General features: G+C 41.6%; 1 protein-coding gene and 1 long non-coding RNA gene across 4 annotated transcripts in view; both read right to left on the bottom strand.

The window, feature by feature from the left end:
- Positions 1-8338, bottom strand: part of LOC143483343 (polymeric immunoglobulin receptor-like) — a 119452-nt gene extending 111114 nt beyond the window's left edge. Inside the window, exons 1-2 of the mRNA XM_076982186.1 lie at positions 8308-8338; positions 7896-8191 (exon numbers count right to left, since the gene is read on the bottom strand). Of these exons, the coding sequence (XP_076838301.1) occupies positions 7896-8191; positions 8308-8338 (327 nt within the window). The remainder of the gene's footprint in view (positions 1-7895; positions 8192-8307) is intronic.
- Positions 2912-7539, bottom strand: LOC143483120 (uncharacterized). Of its 3 annotated transcripts, none has more exons than XR_013122394.1 (4): positions 6928-7539; positions 6421-6489; positions 5346-5391; positions 2912-4840 (listed from the first exon to the last, which is right to left on the bottom strand). It is a non-coding gene; the product is annotated as an uncharacterized LOC143483120 (long non-coding RNA). The 3 variants fall into 3 exon arrangements; XR_013122395.1 differs by having other exon boundaries at positions 6940-7539; XR_013122396.1 differs by having other exon boundaries at positions 6421-7014; positions 7238-7539.
- Positions 8339-22277: the final 13939 nt, after the last annotated feature.

Raw genomic sequence — 22277 nt, 5'->3', positions numbered from 1 at the left:
TGGCGGATTCAAGTGCCAGTCATTACATGACCGCTGACATCACTCACATCGCCCTTTACGGATGTAGGGGGGTTTTAGGACGGCATTAGATCGTTTCACCTCGGACAAACACGGAAATACAGACTTTGACAGCCGCTAGCTAGCGAGCTAGCGTCTACTTATCTACATGGCGATGGTGAAGGTATGTTGATGATCGATGACTAAATGAATGTTATTTTGCAATATTGATCACTATAATAGCGGGCGATCACAGATAGGGTCGCGAATTTCGCGATGGTCCCGTGTAGTTAGTTCGCTAGCTAGCAGCTAGCTAGCATCTGGCTAGCTAGCGTCTACTGATGAACCTGTGTTGATTTCCTGAGGGGTTTATGAAAAATATAAACGATCGATGACTAAATGCAATATCGATCACTATAATAGCGGGCGATCACAGATAGGGTCGCGAATTTCGCGATGGTGTACTGTAGTCCTGTTTGTAGTTCTATGTAGCATCTAGCTAGCTAGCGTCTACTGATGACCCCCATATTGTAGGCCTGAGGAGAGACTCGTGACCGATGACCCGAGGACCTACGACCTCAGGAAACATATCACTCTTTGCGGAAGTTTTGGCCGCTTTTTGACGCCTGAGGTAAACAAACCGGTTTTGCTCAGTAGTTTACTACTACTACTACTAGCCCTTACTACTACTACATAGCGGTTATGAACCTATGTTGATTTCCTGAAGGGTTTTATGAAAAGTATAACAGATTAAAGGCTAAATGAATGTTATTTTGCAATATTCCTCACTATAATAGCAGACGATCGCAGATCGGCTCGCGATGTGTTACTAGCTGTCTAGCTAGCCTCCTGGCTAGCTGGCTAGCTAGCTGGCTAGCTGGCTGGCTAGCTAGAAACTGCTTCTGTGCAGAATTCGTAATTTATTCTTTATAAAATTATTTTTACTAATTTTTTCATTATTTCGTATTTGTCTTTTGCCTATATGTTTGCTTTGTGAAAGTATAGTATATAATAATCTAGATGAGTGAATATGGTTTTGGCTAAGCTGACTAGCCTGTAGTTTGAGATTTCTGTAGTTGAGGGTGTACAAATTTCTGTACACTACTTTATACTTGTATACTACTATATATATTACATGTTTCACTATTTTTGTGAAGCAAACCCTTGAACAAACATATTTCAAGCAACAATAATATTGATCTCTTTCAGTAAATGTGTAATTTCATATAAAATGTGAAAGAATTTTTGAAAATTTGCCTCATATTTCCAGGTTTAGGACCATATTATTTATTTATGCAATACTCTAAGTCAATGTAACCTCATTAGGAAGAGAGCTGAGATTGTTCTGAACATTTTGATATGAGACATGTGGGTAAAATGCTATAATTAAGTATGTTTAGAGACACATTTATGTAACCATGCTTAAACAGCAAAAATGCCCCTAGACTTGCTAGGGTTAAAGATGAAACACTAATCATATTAAAAATAGGAAGAGTAGAAAAATATTAAGTATTTTAAATGGAAGACCAACAGGACTGTGAAAGACATGTAACAGTTATGTTGTGTACTGTGTTTGAATTATGTTGGGTGGTGTGTGATTGCCAATGTAACCGCATGTCTTTACTGTCTTTACACAGAGTACATCCACAGTTCCCAGAATACACAAGAAACCAATCAATCACATCACACGATGTTGAATAAAACTATTTATTTGGTCATCAGTACAGGTTCAGCTCATCAGCTTTTCACAGCAGGTGTGTGTTACTCCTCTCAGTACTGGCTGTGTCATTCACTTTCTCTAATGTAGGAGATGACTCTTTAATGTGCACTATCACACCTCTTCTGTAATGTTTAACATCACCACGTGTGATGTGACAGAGTCAACGCACAACTGTAGTGAAGTGAAGCGCGTCTTTGACCACAAATAACATCACAGATTCTTTTCCTTCTATTTGCAGTTTTGAAAATTTTTCAATATTTTTGTTTCATTATTTTTCATTTTCTTCATTATTTTTCTCTTACTGGGAAAAGTGTTGCACACAATAACATAGAACAGTAATATTGTAATAATCCAAGTAGTAGATCTGTAAGAGCCATATGTTTGTATTTACACATGTGTGATTTTGATGATTAACATTCATTTACTTTGTAAATATAACACACTCCTATTTGTTAGATATAGTATGGCCCAATCTGTATGACGTAGGTTAGATCGGTAGTTTTTGGAAAGATGGATTCGGGTGGAAATAAGGATGACTTAGGAGCACGGATTAACATAGTTTTTGTTGTGTATGGAGTAATTTATTAACTTCACTTCCCATAATGCCATGTTTGTAGGTGGGAGAAATAACGCACGGTAGAAACCCCCCCCCCAGTCAACTCTCTTCTGTAAGCGGCAATTAGGCACGGACATTCTACCTGTATGATATTGCAGTAGTTAATAAACTTCAGTATAATTGTTCAGTACTTCTATCTCCGTTTTCCATCAATGTGTACGGGTGATTTCATTCGGACACAACAGTTTTGACCATGGTATTTGAGTTATAAGACTAAGGAAAGGAATGAAATGTCAGAATACATTTTTTTTTATTGAAGCTCAGTCTTGGCATGTGTTCTTTCTTTTACTCTAGTGCTTACCCCAGTATTGATGTTCGTGGATGCTAATTCCATCGACCTTACAAGATATATCCATCCATTATCTTCACTGCTTAATCCCACTAGTCGGGGTCACGGGGGTGAGGGGTGGGGGTGTTATCTGGTTATCTGGTTGGGTGGGTATCTTCCTAGAGCAGGGATGTCAAAGTCAAATACACAGAGGGCCAAAAAACCAAATTTGTTATAAGCCGAGGGCGTGACTGGTTCAATGTTTATTAAAACATATTGAAATTATTGAACCAAGACTATTGAACCAAGACATAACACAGTGTATATTATTTAATGCTTAAATGAATAAAGCAATATTTTCTTATGGATCTGTCAGTAATTTCAAGTGAAAACATTTTTCAAACGGGCAAACAGATAAAAACAAACTTCCTTCAAAGAAAAATCACATGTCCTGTACATTAAATGAATAATATTTTTTGTTAAGCAATATTTTGTTATGGCTCTGTCAGTAACTTCAAGGGGAAACATTTTCAACAAGCAAACAGCAAAAAAGTAACAAAAAACAAAATATGATTCTTAATATAAAGATAAATGCATAAATAAACAAATAAATTAATTAAATTTGATAAACTCTCCTTCTGTAAAGGGCCAGGCTGATTTTACAACCTCTTTAGCCACAATAAAGCTAGCCTTGACAGCAGCCTCGCTTTGTGATTTGGCATATGTGAACATAGCCTGCCTGGACTTAAGGCCTCGTTTTAATTCTTCCACCTTCTGTAGCCTTTGTTCCGTGTCCATATTCTTGTCTTGTCTGTGTGTTTCTGAGACGTTTGATAGTGCCTTCTTTGATTATATTCTTTCATTACAGCCAAACTTTCTCCACACAGAAGACACGCAGGTTTACCTTTTACCTCCGTGAACATATACTCTGCCTCCCACCTGGCTTGAAACCCCCTGTTCTCAGTGTCCACCTTACGTTTAGCCTTACTGAACGTTGATATCTGCTCTGACTGCTGATGAATAATGAAGCCGCTTGTGCGCGCTGCAGTGACTTCGCGGGCTACCGTTGCATTGTGGGGAATGTAGTGTTTGTGCGTGCAAAACACCAGCGGGCGGGTCGGTTCTGATAGTATTTCTGATAGTAATTAAATATTATCCAGGGGGCCATAGATAATCAATTAAGGCCTTGACTTTGACATATGTGTCCTAGAGTGTCCAGCAGGAGTTCAGTCTGTCTGGGTGCTTCACCCCTGATTATACTGACAGTCCTGCTGCCCTGTCTTCATCCTTTTTAAGCATAAAAACAGCAAAAACAATGTTCTGAATGTTCATTAGACATTAACCTTAGGCATGACTCTTACATCTAACATCAGGACAGTGTGTGTGAACATTTCAAATAATGATAAACAACATGTTAAAACATGAGTATTACAAACATAATAAGACGTGTTAAAACATCAAAACAGCTCTATCGCTGAACTTCAGATGAACTACCTATTATGTTGGAATTACATATGATGCCACAGTAGGTATGTGTATTTGTGTGTATGTGTGTGTGTGTGTGTGTGTCTTTTTCTCACCTTCTCTCATGCTCTCTCTCAGTCAATCTAATCTCAAAAAGTTATATTGGACTCTAATCTGTCTCTAGTTCTGTCTCTAATCTTGAGTCCCTATTAAAATGCTGGAGACTCCTGGAACCTCTAGAAACAGGGAGATGTTTACACACTCTTGACTCTGAAATTTCAACTTCCATTACAACTAAATGACAACAACATCAGTAATGATGATAATGGAGATGTATTCATATAGTTCACATTCACTATAGTAAGTAGAACAAAAAACATGACAGTGTTGAAATACATGAAGAACAGACTGTCAGAAGAGAGAAGTGAGACCATTTTCTCATGTAAACTATTAGTTTTATAATTTTTCATAGTCTGTCCCATGTAACAGTGAAAACAGGAACCTTTCTTAATACAACAATAATATACAACTTAATATGAAGGGATATAGTTGAGGTATGTACAGGGCACTGCAGTTAGACTAGAAATATAAAACTGAATGTGCTTGAATATGCATTTCTTGGTACACACTTGGTACAAAAGATTTCATCATGATTTAAAATTCCAATAGTATAGGCCACAATCTTATCACCACAAGAATTTCACTAATCTTAGTCCACAAGAATCGTACATCAGAGCTGGTTCAGTTGTGTGAAATGCAGAACTCCACGACATCTCTGAAACATAAAACAAACCATTGATGAATCACAATGGCCCAAACTGTTGAGACATCCACAACGCATCACTGCCTGTGCACATTATCTTGAGTCAAAAAACAAAATGACAGATTCTAAAAATTCAGCCCTGTCAAAGTTAGATTATCTTTGTTAGATTATCTTTGTTCAAGTCTGTTGTTGGACATGACGTGTTTATACATTTTAAAGCCAAGAACAAGGCAGCAGGAGGAATTGGGATGGAACACACACTCAGATGAAGCACTTGGATATCTGACACTTACTTTCCCTCAACAGCTATGAAGCTAATACAGTTTTTAAATAAAGAATCAGAGTTTTGTAAAGAGTCAGATAACCACTACAATTTTATAGTTTACAGCATGACTGTAATGTTTAATTACACACACTTCAGCACAGCCTGCAGTAACAATGATTTGCCTCATGAGATCCTTCTTTGTTCTCTTCAGGAAGTTCTCACATAATAATAATTTGGGTTTGTTGCACTCACGTGGGTTTGTCATTGTCAGACAGTCCAGTGTCTCTCTTGTTCCAATCTAAAGAATAATGGGAATATGAAGATTGTGTTTTCCTTTAACCCCATCAGAACTCAGAATACAGCAGAACCATATCTGTTCCTGCACTGTTTCTATCAGGGATGTTCAGTAATCTCAGTCATTACATAAATGTTTCCTATATGGAGAGCAGACAGGATTCAGTCATGTGTTCCTAAAAGAACATCTCCTCCACCTGCGTTATCACAGGTATGATCCACAGCTTTATTATACCAAAATAACAACAAGAAACAACATAAAGGGTGTGTATTCTGTAGATGAGGAGACATTCCTGACTGCAGCTAGACTGTAATGGAATGGTGTGATTTTATCAGCTTTAGAAAGCCTGGTGATGTGTGAAATGTTTGTAAAGATTGGGAAACTTATAGATTTAACCTCTGGAGCACCAGTTCAGCTACTTTCTACATTATTTTTTCCATTGTTTGGTCTGACACTATGCTTGAGATCATATGTGAAATGGTCTCCGTAATGTAGGGTTTGTCAATGTCAGGAAATTCATTCACAGCTGTTTCCACGGTGAGAAAAGAAATAAGCAAAATGATCTGTCTGGCCGCCTTCACCTGTCAATCATGTTTTCATTTGCCATGTGCTCAGTGTTTTAATTCCAGTTGTGACACCTCCTGGTTTAGTCCTCTTCCTCTGGTTATTAGTTACACCTGTGTCTAGTTCCTCGTTAGTCTTGTGAATATATATCCTGTGTTCCTTGCTGGTCATTGTCCATATCTCTGTCTTACAACGAGCACAGTTTCCTGTGTCCAAACTGTGCTCGTTGTAAATTGCATTTTCACATTCAGTGTTTTAAGAACAACTGTAAAATCAAGTGTAATGTGTAAACAGCAAATTGACGATGAAACAGGAAGTTTTGTGCTACCTTGTCAAATGAGAAATATGATGACAGTTGTGTTTAAAATAAGTCAATGAAATAGTGAACATGGTTGTTGTAGTAATAGTTATAGAATGTAAAAAAATAATTTTACTTCCAAAATTATAGATCAATAATACTAATGGTACCTGGAGTGATCTGTGGAGTCGTCTTTCTGATACTGGTTGTCTTGTTAATAAGATTCTCCGACTGTGTCACTGCAGAACACAAACAGCAAATTAGAGTAAAACCCCACATGTGATACTGACCTGTGTGTGACGCGGGGGTCGTGGCGAAGGATGAGACATGGAATCCTTGCAAGTTGACTGACGTCACTTTAAATTTTACAGATAGCGCACGAGCAACACTGAAAAGCACACACAACGTGTAGACTTAGACAACGACGAGCACAGGACACTGCACGAGCGCACAATAAATAGACAAACCACATTAGCCCCACGTGTTCACGAGACGATTCACAGGTGAGACTTATTAATCACATGACAAAACCCCAACCACGGATATCCACTGACGCAGACAAAGCACGTGGACAACGTTGACACACGCCCAAAAGGGAGGGGCCGGGGTCCTCAACGTGACACTGTGAGAAGATTCATGAGGTCTTTAAAGCTTAAAGTTTATGGTCACAACACTACCTGTTCTGGTACCTGGAGTGGTGTGTGGATTGATATTTCTGATGCTGGATTTCTGATTGTCAGGTGTCATTTTCACAGTTGTTGTCACTATGAGGAAAGAATGAACAAATTAACCTTTCAAACACATTCTGGTATCAGCAACAACATTTTTCAGGCAGATGTGCTCTTGTTGTTACCTCTGTTCTCTATAGTGAGAAAATCCTAGGCACAGTTGATTTTTGTTTCTAAGCACTGTTGTGATATTTTAGAGGTTCCCTGACATATAACTTCATAATTTAATTAATTACATAAACAGTACATGTAAACATACCTGTGAGTGCATCAGTTGTAAATGGTATTTTCACATTCAGTGTTTTAGGATCAACTGTAGAATCAAGTGTGACATATAAACAGCAAATTGACGATGACACAGGAAGCTTTGTGCTGCCTTCTCAAATTAGAAATGTGATGACATTTGTATTTAAAATAAGGCAATGAAATAGTTAACATGGTTGTTGTAGTAATAGATATCGAACATAGCAGAAAAAAACATTACCTGGCTACATAAATTATAGATAAATAAATATTGATTGTACTTGGAATGGTCTGTGGAGTCGTCTTTCTGATGCTGGTTTTCTTGTTAATAAGATTCTCCAATTGTGTCACTGCAGAACACAAACAGCAAATTAGAATAAAACCCACATGTGATACTGAGCTGTGAGAAGCTTCATGAGGTCTTTAAAGCTCCAGGAGAAAGTGAAGTTTGAAAGATTGTTGCCATTTGTAAGATCAGTATGTGTTGGTGTACAGGAGTGGTCTCTCTGATGCTGGTTCTCACTGTTAGGTGTGTCTGTCAGTATGAAGAAAGATTAAGCAGCTTGATGCATGAAATCTCAAATCAACACAGTAACATCAAACACTGCGTGATTATGGTCAAAACACATAATTCATTAAGACACAACAGTGCACACAAACATACCTGTGAGTGCATCAGTGACTGTGAGGTGAACAGGAACCTGTACATCTCCAACAGAGCACCAGTACCAGCCAGAATCACTCTTCTTCAGTCCAGTCATCTCCACCGTGAAGGATCCTATCCCTTCCCTGATCCACACTGCTGAATTCTGGGATGTGTGAGTCCTCCCCACTGTGTAGCAGCTCCAGTCTGTAGATCTGCACCACTGCTTCTGTTTATTCTGATATGCAGCACTGTAGAGACACTGGACACTGACGCTGCTCCCCTCCTCTCCACTCACTCTGCTCCCCAACACAGACACCGCAGGAGCTGAACAAACACATATAAATACAGCAGTGTAAACATGTCCTCCACCATAAGAAACATCTGATAGAAGCCTTACAAACAGTCAGCAAGTCTATATTTAATACAGAGAGATTTCTTACCTGCACTAACTGTCAGATACAAATAATCCATATCATCCGGATTATATTTATCACCAATTTTAGCAGCACACCGGTACCATCCAGAGTGATCAGTGTTCAGTCTGTTCAGTTCCACAGTAAACATATTGTGGGTTGGATGATCAATAACTGATGTGCTTCCACGTGTGTTTGCATAAGTTACTTTGGTGCAAGAGGACCAAGCCGTCCATTTGCACCAGTATTTCTTGTTTGATTTATAGGATTCATCATAAAAACATGGAATAGTGACAGAATCTCCACTTTTTACAGCAACGTGCTTCAGCGTCCTCATGCACTCTGAGTCTGCAGATACAGATACACACACACACACACACACACACACACTGCTTTACAAAGATCACTGTCTGGATCTCAGTACTGAGCAGGTAGGATGTATGTTCAATGTTAAAGTGAAGATCAGTTCAGAGATTTCTGGAGCCACACTGCACTCTGAAATAAGTCAGCTAATAAAGGACCAATTACACCCATGAAACTGAAGACCACACAGGTGGTTCATAGGAGTGAACCAGCGCTGATCTTACCTGAGATGCAGAGGAGAAACACAAAGAGAATGACAGAATCCATGAAAGAGTAACAGCACATGTTTCTGCAGGTTGCAAATGACTAACACACTTCCTGCATCGGGGGAGAGACACTTGGTCTGTGTCTTGTGTGTTTGTCTCACATTTTTGCATCTCTCTCTTCTGCTTATTCACTAATAAAGACACTCAAAATGATTAAAGACAATAAAGAACTATCTGAGAAGTCCCGACAACCCACCACACTGTTGCAACTGGAGGGAGCAGTGCTTCACGTTTAATTCTGTTCACATGTACTGCAAATGCTAAAGAACGTTTATCATATACTGCTCAAAATAAGTTGAATTTGGAATTAGAATTTGGCATGCAAAACATGGGCAATCATTGTTTGTGCAGTACAACAAATCAGTGTGATATTTTGGAGTTTTTATTTACTGAGAAAACTGTTGCACCCAGAGGTGATAGAGCAACACATAGCAACACCTTTTATAGTTGGTATGGCAGTGTGAGGAATATGTTTTGTCTCTTACACACACACACACACACGTGCGCGCACACATTACTTGTCTGTTGTCCGGTCACTGTGGGTTGTGGTTTCTAGATTCTCAAACGGTGTCACTGCAGAACATGGCACGAACAGCAGAACAGAAAAACACACGTGATACTGTGCAAACAAAATGTCTAAAACTTCATGAGGTTCTAAATGTCATGAAATATTTTCTCATTGTGAGCAAATGAAATATTGTATATACTAAACTGTTGACAGTAACACCAAATACAGAATTATGTTTGTGGTCTTGTAGTCATAGTTATGAACCTAAATGAATAAACCCAAACATATTTTATTTTATTTTAGTTTATACTCGATTGCCAGTGTTTCTTGTTGTATATTGTCATGGAAATTTTCTGAAAATGGATGAGGACTCAGACGAGGTTAAAATGATTAATTTATTAAAAGATATTAAAATATTAAAAAGGACAAAAGACAGACATAAGACAGACACAAACATGAGAGTCTCATCTAAGCATGACTACTCTGAAATCAAGGGGGCAGTCCCCCGGCTTAAATATAATCCTAAACACAATTCAGCAGTTCTAGCAAGCAGGTTATCTTAAGCACAGCATGTTCCAAAACATAGGTGCCCAGCAGGCTACTTTGTCTCACATATGTGTATCTCCTAATATGGACTTCCCTAGATTTAGCGGAAGAAACAGATGTATCAGTTGAACGCAGAGAAAGCTAAATGACCCAAGTATAGTAGACTAGTGACTACCAGTTAACAGAGTGCTCTTACCCTCAGCACTCTCCCTGACCTGGGTCACAGTATAGCACATGCATAATCTGAACTAAACATAAGTACATGATTACACTGAAACACATAATAATAATAATAATAATAATAATTTCCACTTCTATGGCGCCTTTCAAAGTACCCAAGGACGCTGTACAGAGAAATACAAAAAAACACAGACAAGAACAGACAAAAAAAGAAAGAAACCCATAGAACAGACCTAAGTTCAGGAAGTTGTGAGAAAATGTTGATTAAATAGGTGGGTCTTTAGTTGAGCCTTGAATGCGTTAAGAGATGGTAAGAGACGGAGGGAGAGGGGAAGAGAGTTCCAGAGAGTCGGAGCCGTCACACTGAAAGATCTACCACCCATGGTGTTCAACCTGAATCTGGGAACAACTAATAGTCCAGTGTCAGATGACCGAAGCCGGCGAGTAGGGACATAGCGGTGCAAAAGATTAGCCAGATATACGGGAGCCAAACCAGAGAGTGCTTTGAAAGTAAGTAATAGAATTTTGTACCGGATACGGAGACTTATCGGAAGCCAATGAAGACGCTCTAAGACAGGTGTTATACGGTCGTACTTCCTTGACTGGGTCAGAACACGAGCAGCAGCATTCTGAACAGTCTGAAGGGACCGAAGAGACTTAGAGGGAAGACCATAGAAGAGAGAGTTACAGTAGTCTAGTTTGGAAGTGATGAGAGCATGAACCAAGGTTTCAGCAGATGTAGGAGACAGAAATGAACGTAGGCGGTAGATATTGCGGAGTTGAAGGAAGGCTGATTTAGTGAGTGAACGTATCTGAGGTTCGAATGAAAGAGTCGGATCAAACAGAACCCCAAGATTACATGCAACAGGTGACGATTTGACCGGCATACCAGCAACAGTAAGCGATGTATTGGCAAGGGGAAGGGCCATAGACTTAGTGCCAATAATAAGAAACTCAGTCTTATGGGCATTTAATAAAAGAAAATTGGCATGTAGCCACAGGTTGAGGTCAGATATACATTTAGTGATGGATGGGGGTGGGAAAGGTGCATGAGGCTTAAAGCTGAGATAAAGCTGAGTGTCATCAGCATAGAGATGGTATTTTAATCCATACTGTCGTAACAACTCACCGAGTGGCAGAATATAAATAGTAAAAAGCAGTGGTCCTAGCACTGAGCCCTGAGGAACACCCTGAGCAACCGGAGCTAAATCTGATTTACTATTACCCAAGCGTATAAACTGACGCCTATCCGAGAGGTATGAAGTGAACCAAGAAATAACGGTGCCAGAAAACCCAAGATCACGGAGCCGTGAGAGCAGTATTGAATGATTGACTGTATCGAAGGCAGCAGTGAGATCGAGGAGTAGAAGAAGAGAGGCATGGCCATTATCAGAGGAGAGAAGAAGGTCATTTAGCACATAAACAAGGGCGGTCTCAGTGCTGTGCCGAGCACGGAAACCAGACTGGAAAATATCAAAAAGATTATTGGAAGACATGTACTGGAGTAGTTGGGAGGCCACCACACGTTCAAGGATCTTTGAGAGAAATGGTAGATTAGATATTGGGCGATAATTATTTAAAACAGTAGTATCAAGATTTTGTTTTTTTGATAACCGGGGTGATGGCAGATGTCTTTAGATCTAATGGAACGTGACCAGAAACAAGAGAAAGATTAACAAGATGACAGATAGAGGAGGAAAGAGAAGAGACGCCCTGTTTTAGCAGTGATGTAGGTATGGGATCAAGAATGCAAGTAGTAGACTTGGAACTGGTGAGGAGTTTAATTATAAGATCAGAGCTAACTAAAGAAAAAGTGGAGAATGAATGACAGAGAGGGTGAGACAGTCATCTGGGAGGAAGTGGAGAAAGAAGAACTATGTGATTGAACCTTCAACAAGTCCTGGTAGATAACTGAGACTTTGTTAGTAAAAAAACTATGTAGGGGCCAGTGGAGATGAAGGGGGACGCAGTAGATTATTAACAATTTTAAATAGTCGTTTGGGGTCGGAACCAGAGTTATTTATTGCAGACGTGTAGTATAGAGCACGGGCTGAGTTTAAGGCATCCTTATATTTGGTCAGATGGTCAATATAAGCCTGGTGATGAACAGGCAACAGGCAGGTGAGAAGTGTTTTGGAGGAAGGAGGCAGAGTGCTAGGAGAGAGACATGAAGTGATAAACAGATGGTCAGATACCCCAGTGTCATGACCCACCACATTGGTAATAGTTCCAGGAGTGGAACAAATTAAATCCAGAATGTGACCATGTTTATGGGTAGGAAAATCAACAAGCTGATGCAACTCAAAACAGCTTAACAGTGATGAAAAGTCAAGAGAACCGGATGAGACAGAGTCAATATGGATGTTGAAGTCACCAAGGGTAACCAGAGAATTTGATAGAGGACTGAGAGTGGAAAGGACTTCACCAAGTTCTTGCAAGAAGTCAGAGACCGAGCTGTTAGGGGGGCGGTAAACTAACAAAAGTACAGATGAGTTGTAACCAGATGTTTTAACTGCCATGCATTCACAGTGAACTGTTTTCTGAATTGTAATTTCACTGATAGTATATTTACTATTAAATATGACAGCTAAACCACCGCCACGACCACACAGTCTGGGGGCAGAGAGATGTTTAAACCCAGGCGGGGCAGCAGCATTTAAATAGTAGTAGTCATGCTGTAACTGCCAGGTTTCAGTCAGCAGGAGGAAATCAAGGCGATGCTGTCCGATGAGGTCGTTGATAAGGGCAGCTTTGTCAGTCATGGAACGACAGTTGAACAGACCTAGGTTGAGCAGGCGAGGATGATCAGATGAAGGGCGGAGAGTAGTAGGAGAAACCCGGGACCGCGGGACCTCTCTCAGGGCTCGAGGGTCCACTCCGCGTCAAGGCGCCGACGGACCGAGCTTGGGGAGACGAACAGAGCTGAAGACCACAGGAATGCTGGAGACGGAGGATCGATGCACTAGAGAGCGATGTCTATATCCACGGTGAATGTAACGAGGCCGACGGGCGATACCAGCGGAGAGACACATGCCGTATGTAGTGGAGTCGAGTCAAGATGGAAAACGAAGATCGTAAAGTTCACTCAAGGAGTAAACTCGCTGGAAATCCTCAGCAGCACTCGAGACCAGCATAACTACCATAACCGTTAGCACGGAGATCAGCATAGTCACAATAGCAATAGCGGAGAAATTAATGCTTACGCTGCATTAGCCCGTGTTACCGACCAGCACCACAGGCTGAAAATCGGCGATAAGTATCACCGATCACAGACTGGTATGAAACAACAGACAGAGAGAGATGGGAAGAACTCACTCATGCATGTCGAATCCCAGGGGGCTGATGACGGCACACAGAGAGCTCGCAGGTAAACACAAGCTGCCTGCTAAGCAAAGTGGGTAGTTGCAGTAGTTTCAGTGAGTTCACGCGACTCAGAATAGATCCACCAAGAGCAATCCTTGTTTAATCCAGAGATGTAAGAGTATACTGAGATAGTTTAATGATGACAAAATAAATAGATAAGAAAATAAGCAAAGAGAAACACAGGTGAAGGAGCGGCAGCACAGACGCGCACAGCGTACCCTTACCCGGAAGTAAATATAAACACAGTGAGCTACTTACAAAATGTCATAGTAAATGATAAAGTTCATAATGATCTCTTATAATCTGAATGACATGACCTAATCAAGAATGACATCATTTCTGTCACAATATGAAGTCTCTCAGTGGCTCATGGTCTGTCAGGTGCTACACTCAGTATGAGAAAAGTAGCACCTGCATATTTGACTGTCACTGAGTGGTTGATCTGATACCAGGTTTTTTTCCCACTGTTGTCAGAATTAAAATAAGTAATCTAATAAAAAAGTTATGAAATGGCCTTTGAACCCCATTCTAGCATCAGTGAGAACAGTTTCAGTAATTAGTGGTTGTTGTCTGTTCTCCATAGAAGTGGACATTCCAGGTTCAGAAAGTAAAAGTTCTCACCAAGATTTTGCTCAGGCTTCCTGGATTGTGTTGATTCCACTAATTTTTCCTGGTTTTCACTAATTAGAAAATCCAGCAATCTAGAGTAAAATCCTGCAAATGGAGTTTTACTTTCTGAACCTGGAATGTCCACCTCTGGTTCTTCATACTGAGAATGCTGCATTCAGGACTCCACCACATGGCATGTGATGGTGACGGAGGGGGATGTGAGTGCGGTGAGATTATTCATTCTCCACCAATAACAATAACAGTGGTGAGCAAAACACAAGAGAATAAGACTCTATTATTGGGCAACGCGGTGGCTTGGTGGTTAGCATGTTTGCCTCTCAGCACTGGGGTCTTGTGTTCAAGTCCCTATCTGAGTGGAGTTTCCATGTTGCTCGTGTCTGCGTGGGTTTCCTCTGGGGTCTCTGGTTTCCTCCCACAGTCCAAAAACATGGAGGTTAGGTAATTCTCCCTGAGTGTATAACTGTGTCTCTCTGTTCAATAAACTGTCTGAGTGTTTGTACATGAATCTGTGTGTGCTTGTATGCCCAGTGGTGGATGGTGCTCTGCTACTAGTGTCTGTCCTCTCTCCCCTTCCTGCACCCCATTCAGTCCACCAGGAGGCTGTGGATCCTGGTAGAGAGTACACTCTGCACAATTGGCTGCCGCTGCTCACCAATGTGTGATTGGTCGTGTAAGACTTGTACCTTTGTTAAAATTGTAAAGCGACCTTGGGTATCTTGAAAGGCGCTACATAAATTGAACATTCATTAATTCATATTAGGGTGGATACATGCATTATCCTACTGGACAAGCACATTGAAGAAGATGTCACTAAAAACTGAACACATTACTGTCCCATAACGCAGAAATGTGAGACGATCATTCTCTGTATGTTTTAGAATGTTTCATGGTATGTCCAGGGTGTCTAGACCCAGAAATGGGTTACAGGAGTGAAAACAGGAACTTATTATGAGATAAATACAATAATGTACAACTTAATATGAGGGGATATAGTTGAGTTATCTACATGGCAATGCAGTTAGACTAGGAATGAACAGCTGAATGTCCACAGCGAATGTCCACCTCCATCCACAGCGGCTGTTGTTGTTGTTGTTTGGTGACGTCATGTGCGTCCCTCAGGTGGGCGGAGCCCGTGATCCATCTCACCTGAGGGTCGTTTGTTTGACTATATATGTCTTGTCTTTGTACCAGTTGACCGCTGGTCATTATATCCTTAATTTGGAGATATAGCACGGGTTTTAGGTTTACACACTTTCTATTAAACCATCCTTTTTCCCTGAGACTTGGCATGATCGCTTCCATTTTGTTGCTCACCCTGCCCGTCACAGAATGACCAGCCACCCTTCGGAAGCTGCCGAGTCTCTTTTTCTTTCTCCTTCGTTCGTGGTCATGTCTCGTGGTAAGTGTTTGTCTGCGTGGTGTTTTGTGAAGAGTTCCGCCGTGCTTTTGTGTTGTGTGTGTGTGGCACGGCGAGGACCAGGGCTGTCTGCCCTGGGAAAAACTCTTCGTGTTTGTTGTCTGTTTGTTTGAAGAGCTCCGCAGTGCCCGTGTTGTGTGTGTGGCACGGTGAGGACCAGGGCAGTCTCCCTGGGTATGCTCTTCATCTTGTGTGGTGTCTGTGTACGTATGAATGGTAACGTTGGTCAGTGTGCGTCGCTCGTTTGTGTTTGTGTTGAATGTTTCATGTGTGACGCGGGTACCGCTCATCACCGTCGCCTCGCTCCCCCGTCGTCTTGTGTTTAATGTGGGGGAGCGACTGCGAACCTGAGCGGCGCGTCAGTGTCTACCGAGTGTGCACGTATGGATCCCGTTCCGTTCGTTGTTTGTACACAGTTTTGTTTGTCTAGTCTTTGCGTGTGTGTTGTGTCCTAGCGTGTTGTCAACTGTTTGCGTGTAATTCCACGCATGCTCCTCCCCCTGAATGTGTGTTTAGGGGGGGACCGGCTGTGGTCCCGTGCCATGGGGTGTGGCACGGAGGGCGTCTCTCCCGAGGGAGGCCCTGAATAGGGTAAGGCGCGTGAGTGTTTTGTGTATGTGGGTGTGCGTGTGTGTGTCATGTGTGCAGGTTGCTCCTGGCGGTGGATAGCGGCCCTCCTGGACCTTGTGGGATCTCCTAAGTAGGCAGGAGCCCCCTTATGTGATGGGGTGACAGGAGCCCGGTCTTAAAGAGCCCCCCCTGGAGGGTGAGGGCTCCCCGGATGTATGGGGACCTGAGGGCTCCTGTCTGAAGAGCTCCTGCTGAAGACAGAGGTCCCCCCTCATGCTCGGTGTGACCAAGAGGTCTTGGGGTGTAGCCGGCCCACATAGGGAAGGAGTGTTTCCCCCCTGGAACCTCCGGTGGGGTGGAGGAGTACACCCTGCTATGTACTTCCCCGTGAGGGGCGGTCTCCCTGGCCGGTTAGGATTGCCCAGGGTCGAGGTGCGCCGAGATGAGAGGTAGGTCCAGGAGGTGGTCGTTTGTTTGCCTATATATATGTCTTGTCTTTGTACCAGTTGACCGCTGGTCATTATATCCTTAATTTGGAGATATAGCACGGGTTTTAGGTTTGCACACTTTCTATTAAACCATCCCTTTTCCCTGAGACTTGGCGTGATCGCTTCCTTTTTGTTGCTCACCCCCGCCCGTCACAGTAGGTTGGCTTTATTCAGCTTTTATTTATTTATTTACTTTTTTGTTTTTTTAATAAACGTTAGAGAACATTAACAAAAAAAAGTCACCGTCAGGGTGCATATCGAACTGTCAGACAGGCACTGTGCAAAATATCAAAAATATTTGAAGCATTTGGTACATTATTAGTTGTTTATTGTATAAATCACTTTCAACATGGTTATACCCGGACTTGCTTTTATCTATAACTGCATAGCGCATGCATGTTTCAATCAGTACTGGAAGAACTGGGACAGTACAGGTTCAGTTAAGCCCCATCCACCCATGCCATTCTACACACACACGATTACAATATACAACAGGGTAGTCGTAACTCCACAATCTACTTCAGTCTATCTACTGTGGGTTACTAAAATAGATAATCGTTAAAAATAGCTGATATGCAGGGCTCTCAAGTCTCACGCATTGAGCGTGTGACACACGCATTTGACCGTCTTCACACGCCACACTTCCGATTTCACACGGCGAGAAAAAAAAAATCTAGTTTATTTACCTCTGATCGATCGATCGCGATATACAAATAACCCCCCCCCCCCCCCCGCTCAACAACTTACGTTCGCCCCCCGCTCAACAATTAACGTTCGCCACCCCCCCCGTCAACAACTCTCACACTCTGACATGAATCCAAAACTTGAGAGCCCTGCTGATATGAGAAAACATAAACACACATCTTCAGTGAAATAAGTTATAATCACAGTACCCGAACCCACCCCGATTAACAGGGGAGTACTGTGATTATAACTTATTTCACTGAGCACTCTAGGTTTGTCCTAGCTACATAATAAGATATATTTAGGTAATAATTGTCTATTTTATTTTATTATATTAAATTAAATAAAGTTCGCCGAAATGTGACAGATTTTCATGCCTGATAGCCGCAAGCGGCGATTGGCGGGTTCACACACGAATAGGCATTTTGGCCTCAATAGGCAAAAGGCAAAAGGGTGTCTATACATGATTGGGCCTGTATATTACAGACAGAGAGAGATTAAGGGAGCCAGAGACTATGCTTTGTTAATTCACTCCTTGCACACCTAGCATGCCTAACATGACTGCCCGTGTATTCAAAGTATGAATGTAGTCTGCAAAGCCTGGCATGACATGACTGGCATGACTGACATAACTGATATGACTGGCATGACTGGAATGACATCACTGGCATGATGAACAAAAGTAACATGACTGATATGACTGACATAACTAGCATGACTGGAATGAGTGACATGACTGGCATGACTGTAATGACATGACTGATATGACTGACATGACTTATGTCTGACATGACTGGACTGACATGACTGATATAACTGACATGACTGGACTGACATGACTGTTATGACTGGACAGACATGACTGGCAATACGACTGACATTACTGGCATGACTGACACATACTATACATATACTATAGATATGCATACAAACTATACATACATTTAGGTAGAAGTGTGTATGTGTGTGTGGTAGTGTATGTACTCAAACTATGACAACATATACTAATACTTTTTTTTTTTTTCCTCTATGTATATGTGTTATGTGTTTGTAGCCTATATGTATGGACATCTATACCTTTCTCATGAACTGCGAAACCAGTTTACCCACGGGTACTAATAAAGTAACTTGAACTAATACATATACATACATAAGCATACATAGAAACTATACATACATGTAGGTATAAAGGTGTGTGTGTGTTTGTGTGAGAGAGACAAAAAATAAGCCAAATATTAGTTTGTATGAGCATGTGTTTGTCACTGAGATATGGGTGGGTATGGCTAGGGAAGTGTCATTGTGAATGCTATAGGAAGGCCTGCTTGCGCCTGTATGTGTGTGTGCCTGGTTAATAGACACAGAGAGATCTAGGTAGCCAGAGCAATGTTTACTTAGGGCACAGAGATGGGAGGGGGAATGTGGGTGAGTGTGTGTGTTCAGCCTGCGTGCATGTGAGAGGGAGAAGGTGACAGAAGCACTTTAACATGCATTTTTATGCATTGTATATAATATTGCACTGTAGAGCCATACGATAACCGATTTGGATGAAACTTGGCAAATTTGTTCAGGATGACAGTGTGAATGGGCTTGTGCATTTTGGTCAGAATTGGATAAAATATGAAAGAGCTTCAAGAATATGAATATTATATGTATCGTTGCTGTCCATTAAAAAAAATATTTAGCAAGTATAAGTGGCCTAAGATCCAAAATCTTTGGATAGTTTTTTTTTTTTTATTTCACACTCTGTAGAGTATTATAAGACTTTGCTTGACATGATAGTATGAAAATCCTAGGAGGAGTATGAAAAGTGATGATTTCAAACTATTGTTAACTGTAAATGAACTGTGCATTTTTTAATAGGACATGTAATGGGAAAGTTGTTCGCACTAGTGCAAGGAATCAAAAGAGTCCAATTGCATGTTCCCAAGTGGCATTATGTAGGGGATATACTTGCTTTTTTGCAATAGCGCCCCCCAGTGGCCAATCGACACCCGGCTGGAGTATGTCATAGGGGGTGCGCACTTGCCCACACCCAAGAGGTTTCGTGCAGATCAACCAATGGTAAGCCTGTCAAACCTGTGCTGATCACTGATTGGCCGATTACGTCAGCCATTTTGGAAGTATGGCGTGTCTGCTTTAGGACCTGGTTCCCATAGGCCCATAGATGATGTCTGCCAAGTTTCATGTGGATCGGCCAATCTGAGTGCATGGGGCAAATCTTTGCATGTTATAGCGCCCCCTAGCAGGTGAGGTATGGCAACCTCTGCTAGCTGCCCCAGACCCTCAGAGGGAAGCTGTCTGTGAAGTGTCATCTCATTGCATGCAAGTTTTCTGCAGTTAGAGCTTCATATGCACAAAATTTACTATTGAGTTTACACCCTCTCATTTGATTGGCTTATACTGACTAGGTAGTGATGAAATTAGCATTTCTGCTGGATGGATTTTAAAGTTCAGACTCTTCTGAACGTTTTGATACCACATATGTGCATGTGTGTAAAACATCCAGGGACTAGTTTGCGCTCAAAGATGTGCGTGATTTTGCACATTATGCAAATTAACTCGAAATCTAAGTGGGCGGAGCTAAAGGGTCCTTGAGGCTTTTTTGTTTGGTTTGAGCCAAGGAATCCATCAGAAGTGGAATTTCGTTTCTAGGACCTACGGTGTAGGAGATATGGACCAAAACGCAAAATGCTGCGCTATAGCGCCACCATCAGGCCAATGTGGGTCATTGTCTGGGTTTCCCTCATTGCACCTCTGGTGCACCTGTCTGCCAAGTTTGGTGTTTCTGGGCCTTACGGTCTAGGCTGCAGTATGCATTTTACAGCCTGAAAAATAATAATAATAAGAAGAAGAAAAACTTGAGCAATTACAATAGGGTTCCCACACTATGTGTGTGAACCCTAACAAGGAAACAGGGCTGCGGCCTTGGTAATTAAGAGGGGAGCTAGGGGATCCTCTCTATGCTATACGCTCACCATGACCACACTTCACACTCAATACTCTCCACTACCAAACCCGTGCACGAGCTTCCACCACCTGGGACATCTGCCTCTGTCCGGCCTGCAGCTCCTGCCCTGCACAAACAATCAAATAATTACACAAAACCAAGACAATGAGAGGACCAATAAATAAACAAACAAAAGAAAACTTACTCATGAACACAACACATAAACAAACGCTTTGCAGCACAGTTTGGCACCAACACTATTTAAAGAAATCACACCGCAAATCACTGCAACTGAATAAAGAAATAAAGCCCACTCACTCAACCAAGTCAAACATGTAAAACTACGAAAAAGGTCGCCACCATACCAAGCCTAAAAACGTAAACAGGAAAACAAATAGAAAACACAGGACACACGATCACTCTGACAACGTGAATCACGAACGCCCCCCAAACAAAACAAAACAGCGGAAAACCAACCAAAAACAGCAGCACTACTGGCTACTGGAACCACGCAGCAAACTATTTTTGGGCGAAAGTCTATGATGCCGTTGTCTTCTTTCCCCCTTATGACTGGAATCCGCTCATTGCTCCGACAGCCACTGCGAATTCTTCAAAACAGCGTGATGACTAAACAAAGGAAAATGAATTAAAAACAAATCCCTTCATTAAAAGTGCCGATGATCAGCAGGCCTACCTTACCTAACCAGGTTGTTCTCAAAGGGCAAATAGCAACTGCCCACCCGTGGTAGATCGATATCAGCACAGTAATTCTCATGACGCGCCCACCGAACTGCGACGAAACAGCAGAGCATGTTAGTTCTCAGCGCACAGCACTCACCGATAATCAGACGCCAAAAGAAGCGCCATACCTTGACGGTATTAAGCTGGTCCACCAAAGGAAGCCAGGCCCAACAATAATAACTTGGCACCACTAAAGGTGCTGGAGAAACAGGATGACAGAAGGGAGTCTGCCCCAGTAACCACACCCCCACTATTTATAATGCCAGGATACACCTGCCCCGTGACTCGCACGGCTCCACCGCAATTTACAATTAGGGAGGAAATTAGTGGGATTGCCCCAAAAAATCTCACTCTGCCACACTAACATTTAACAACACAGCAAAAAACAATTTATGTAATTTATGTAAAAATTATTTATACAAAGCAATAATGTCATGTAGTTCTTTTGAGAAGTGACTGCCTATTTCAAAGGCAACAGATGTTGTTCATTTCTAACATATTTAGGGTGTCTTTTACTCATTTGTTTCTCTCCCGACGTTATTCCTTTACAGCTTCAAAAAACATGTATTATGCAAATTAGGAGATGACGTCATTTAGCGACTTCTAGCGACTTTTAGGGCAACCAATAGCTACTTTCCTTACTGAGGAGTTGGCAACAGTGATGTTTTGACATGAAGAACTTCACGGTTAAAATGACTCATTCACTTACTCACACTTGCTCAAGCTGAAGATTTCCCACGAGGGGACGACTGCATGAACAAACCACTTGCATTGGACCGACCTCTGTGTAAGTGGTTAAACTTTCCACATGCACATGTCAGTGCATTGTGGTCCAGGCCATTTTTTTTTTTTGACACTCTGATACCACCATGTCTTACTTGTAAAGCACAGAGCTGTAGATCACCCCGTCATCTGTGGTTGTGGGAGAAAGCTGAACAATGGGGCAGTTTTAGAGGTCTAGCACATGGTGAATCATGAACTCCTACCATCCAGGATTCTCTTTGGCTACAGACTGTATCATCAGCAAAAGTCTTGATAAGGACACTGAAACTGAATGTAAGCTAGACACCCATTTACAGTTACAACAGGTTGAACTACTCTCATAAACAGTCACTGATGTAAAGTAGACAGTGCTCCCTTGTCTTTGGCTCAGGACAGTGAATTAATGGGTGTGTTCATGACAACAGACCTGACTGTATGTTTAGCAGCATACTTACAGTTTCACGTTTGGGAACTTTGGTTTCAGAGCAGTAGATGACATCTGTATGAAGCTGGACAGGTGAAGACTGTGGAA

The sequence above is a fragment of the Brachyhypopomus gauderio genome, chromosome 19, assembly GCF_052324685.1.
Source record: "Brachyhypopomus gauderio isolate BG-103 chromosome 19, BGAUD_0.2, whole genome shotgun sequence".
NCBI lineage: Eukaryota > Metazoa > Chordata > Actinopteri > Gymnotiformes > Hypopomidae > Brachyhypopomus > Brachyhypopomus gauderio.
The sequence above is the reverse complement of the archived record's forward strand: the minus strand, read 5'-3'. Positions and strand labels throughout refer to the sequence as shown.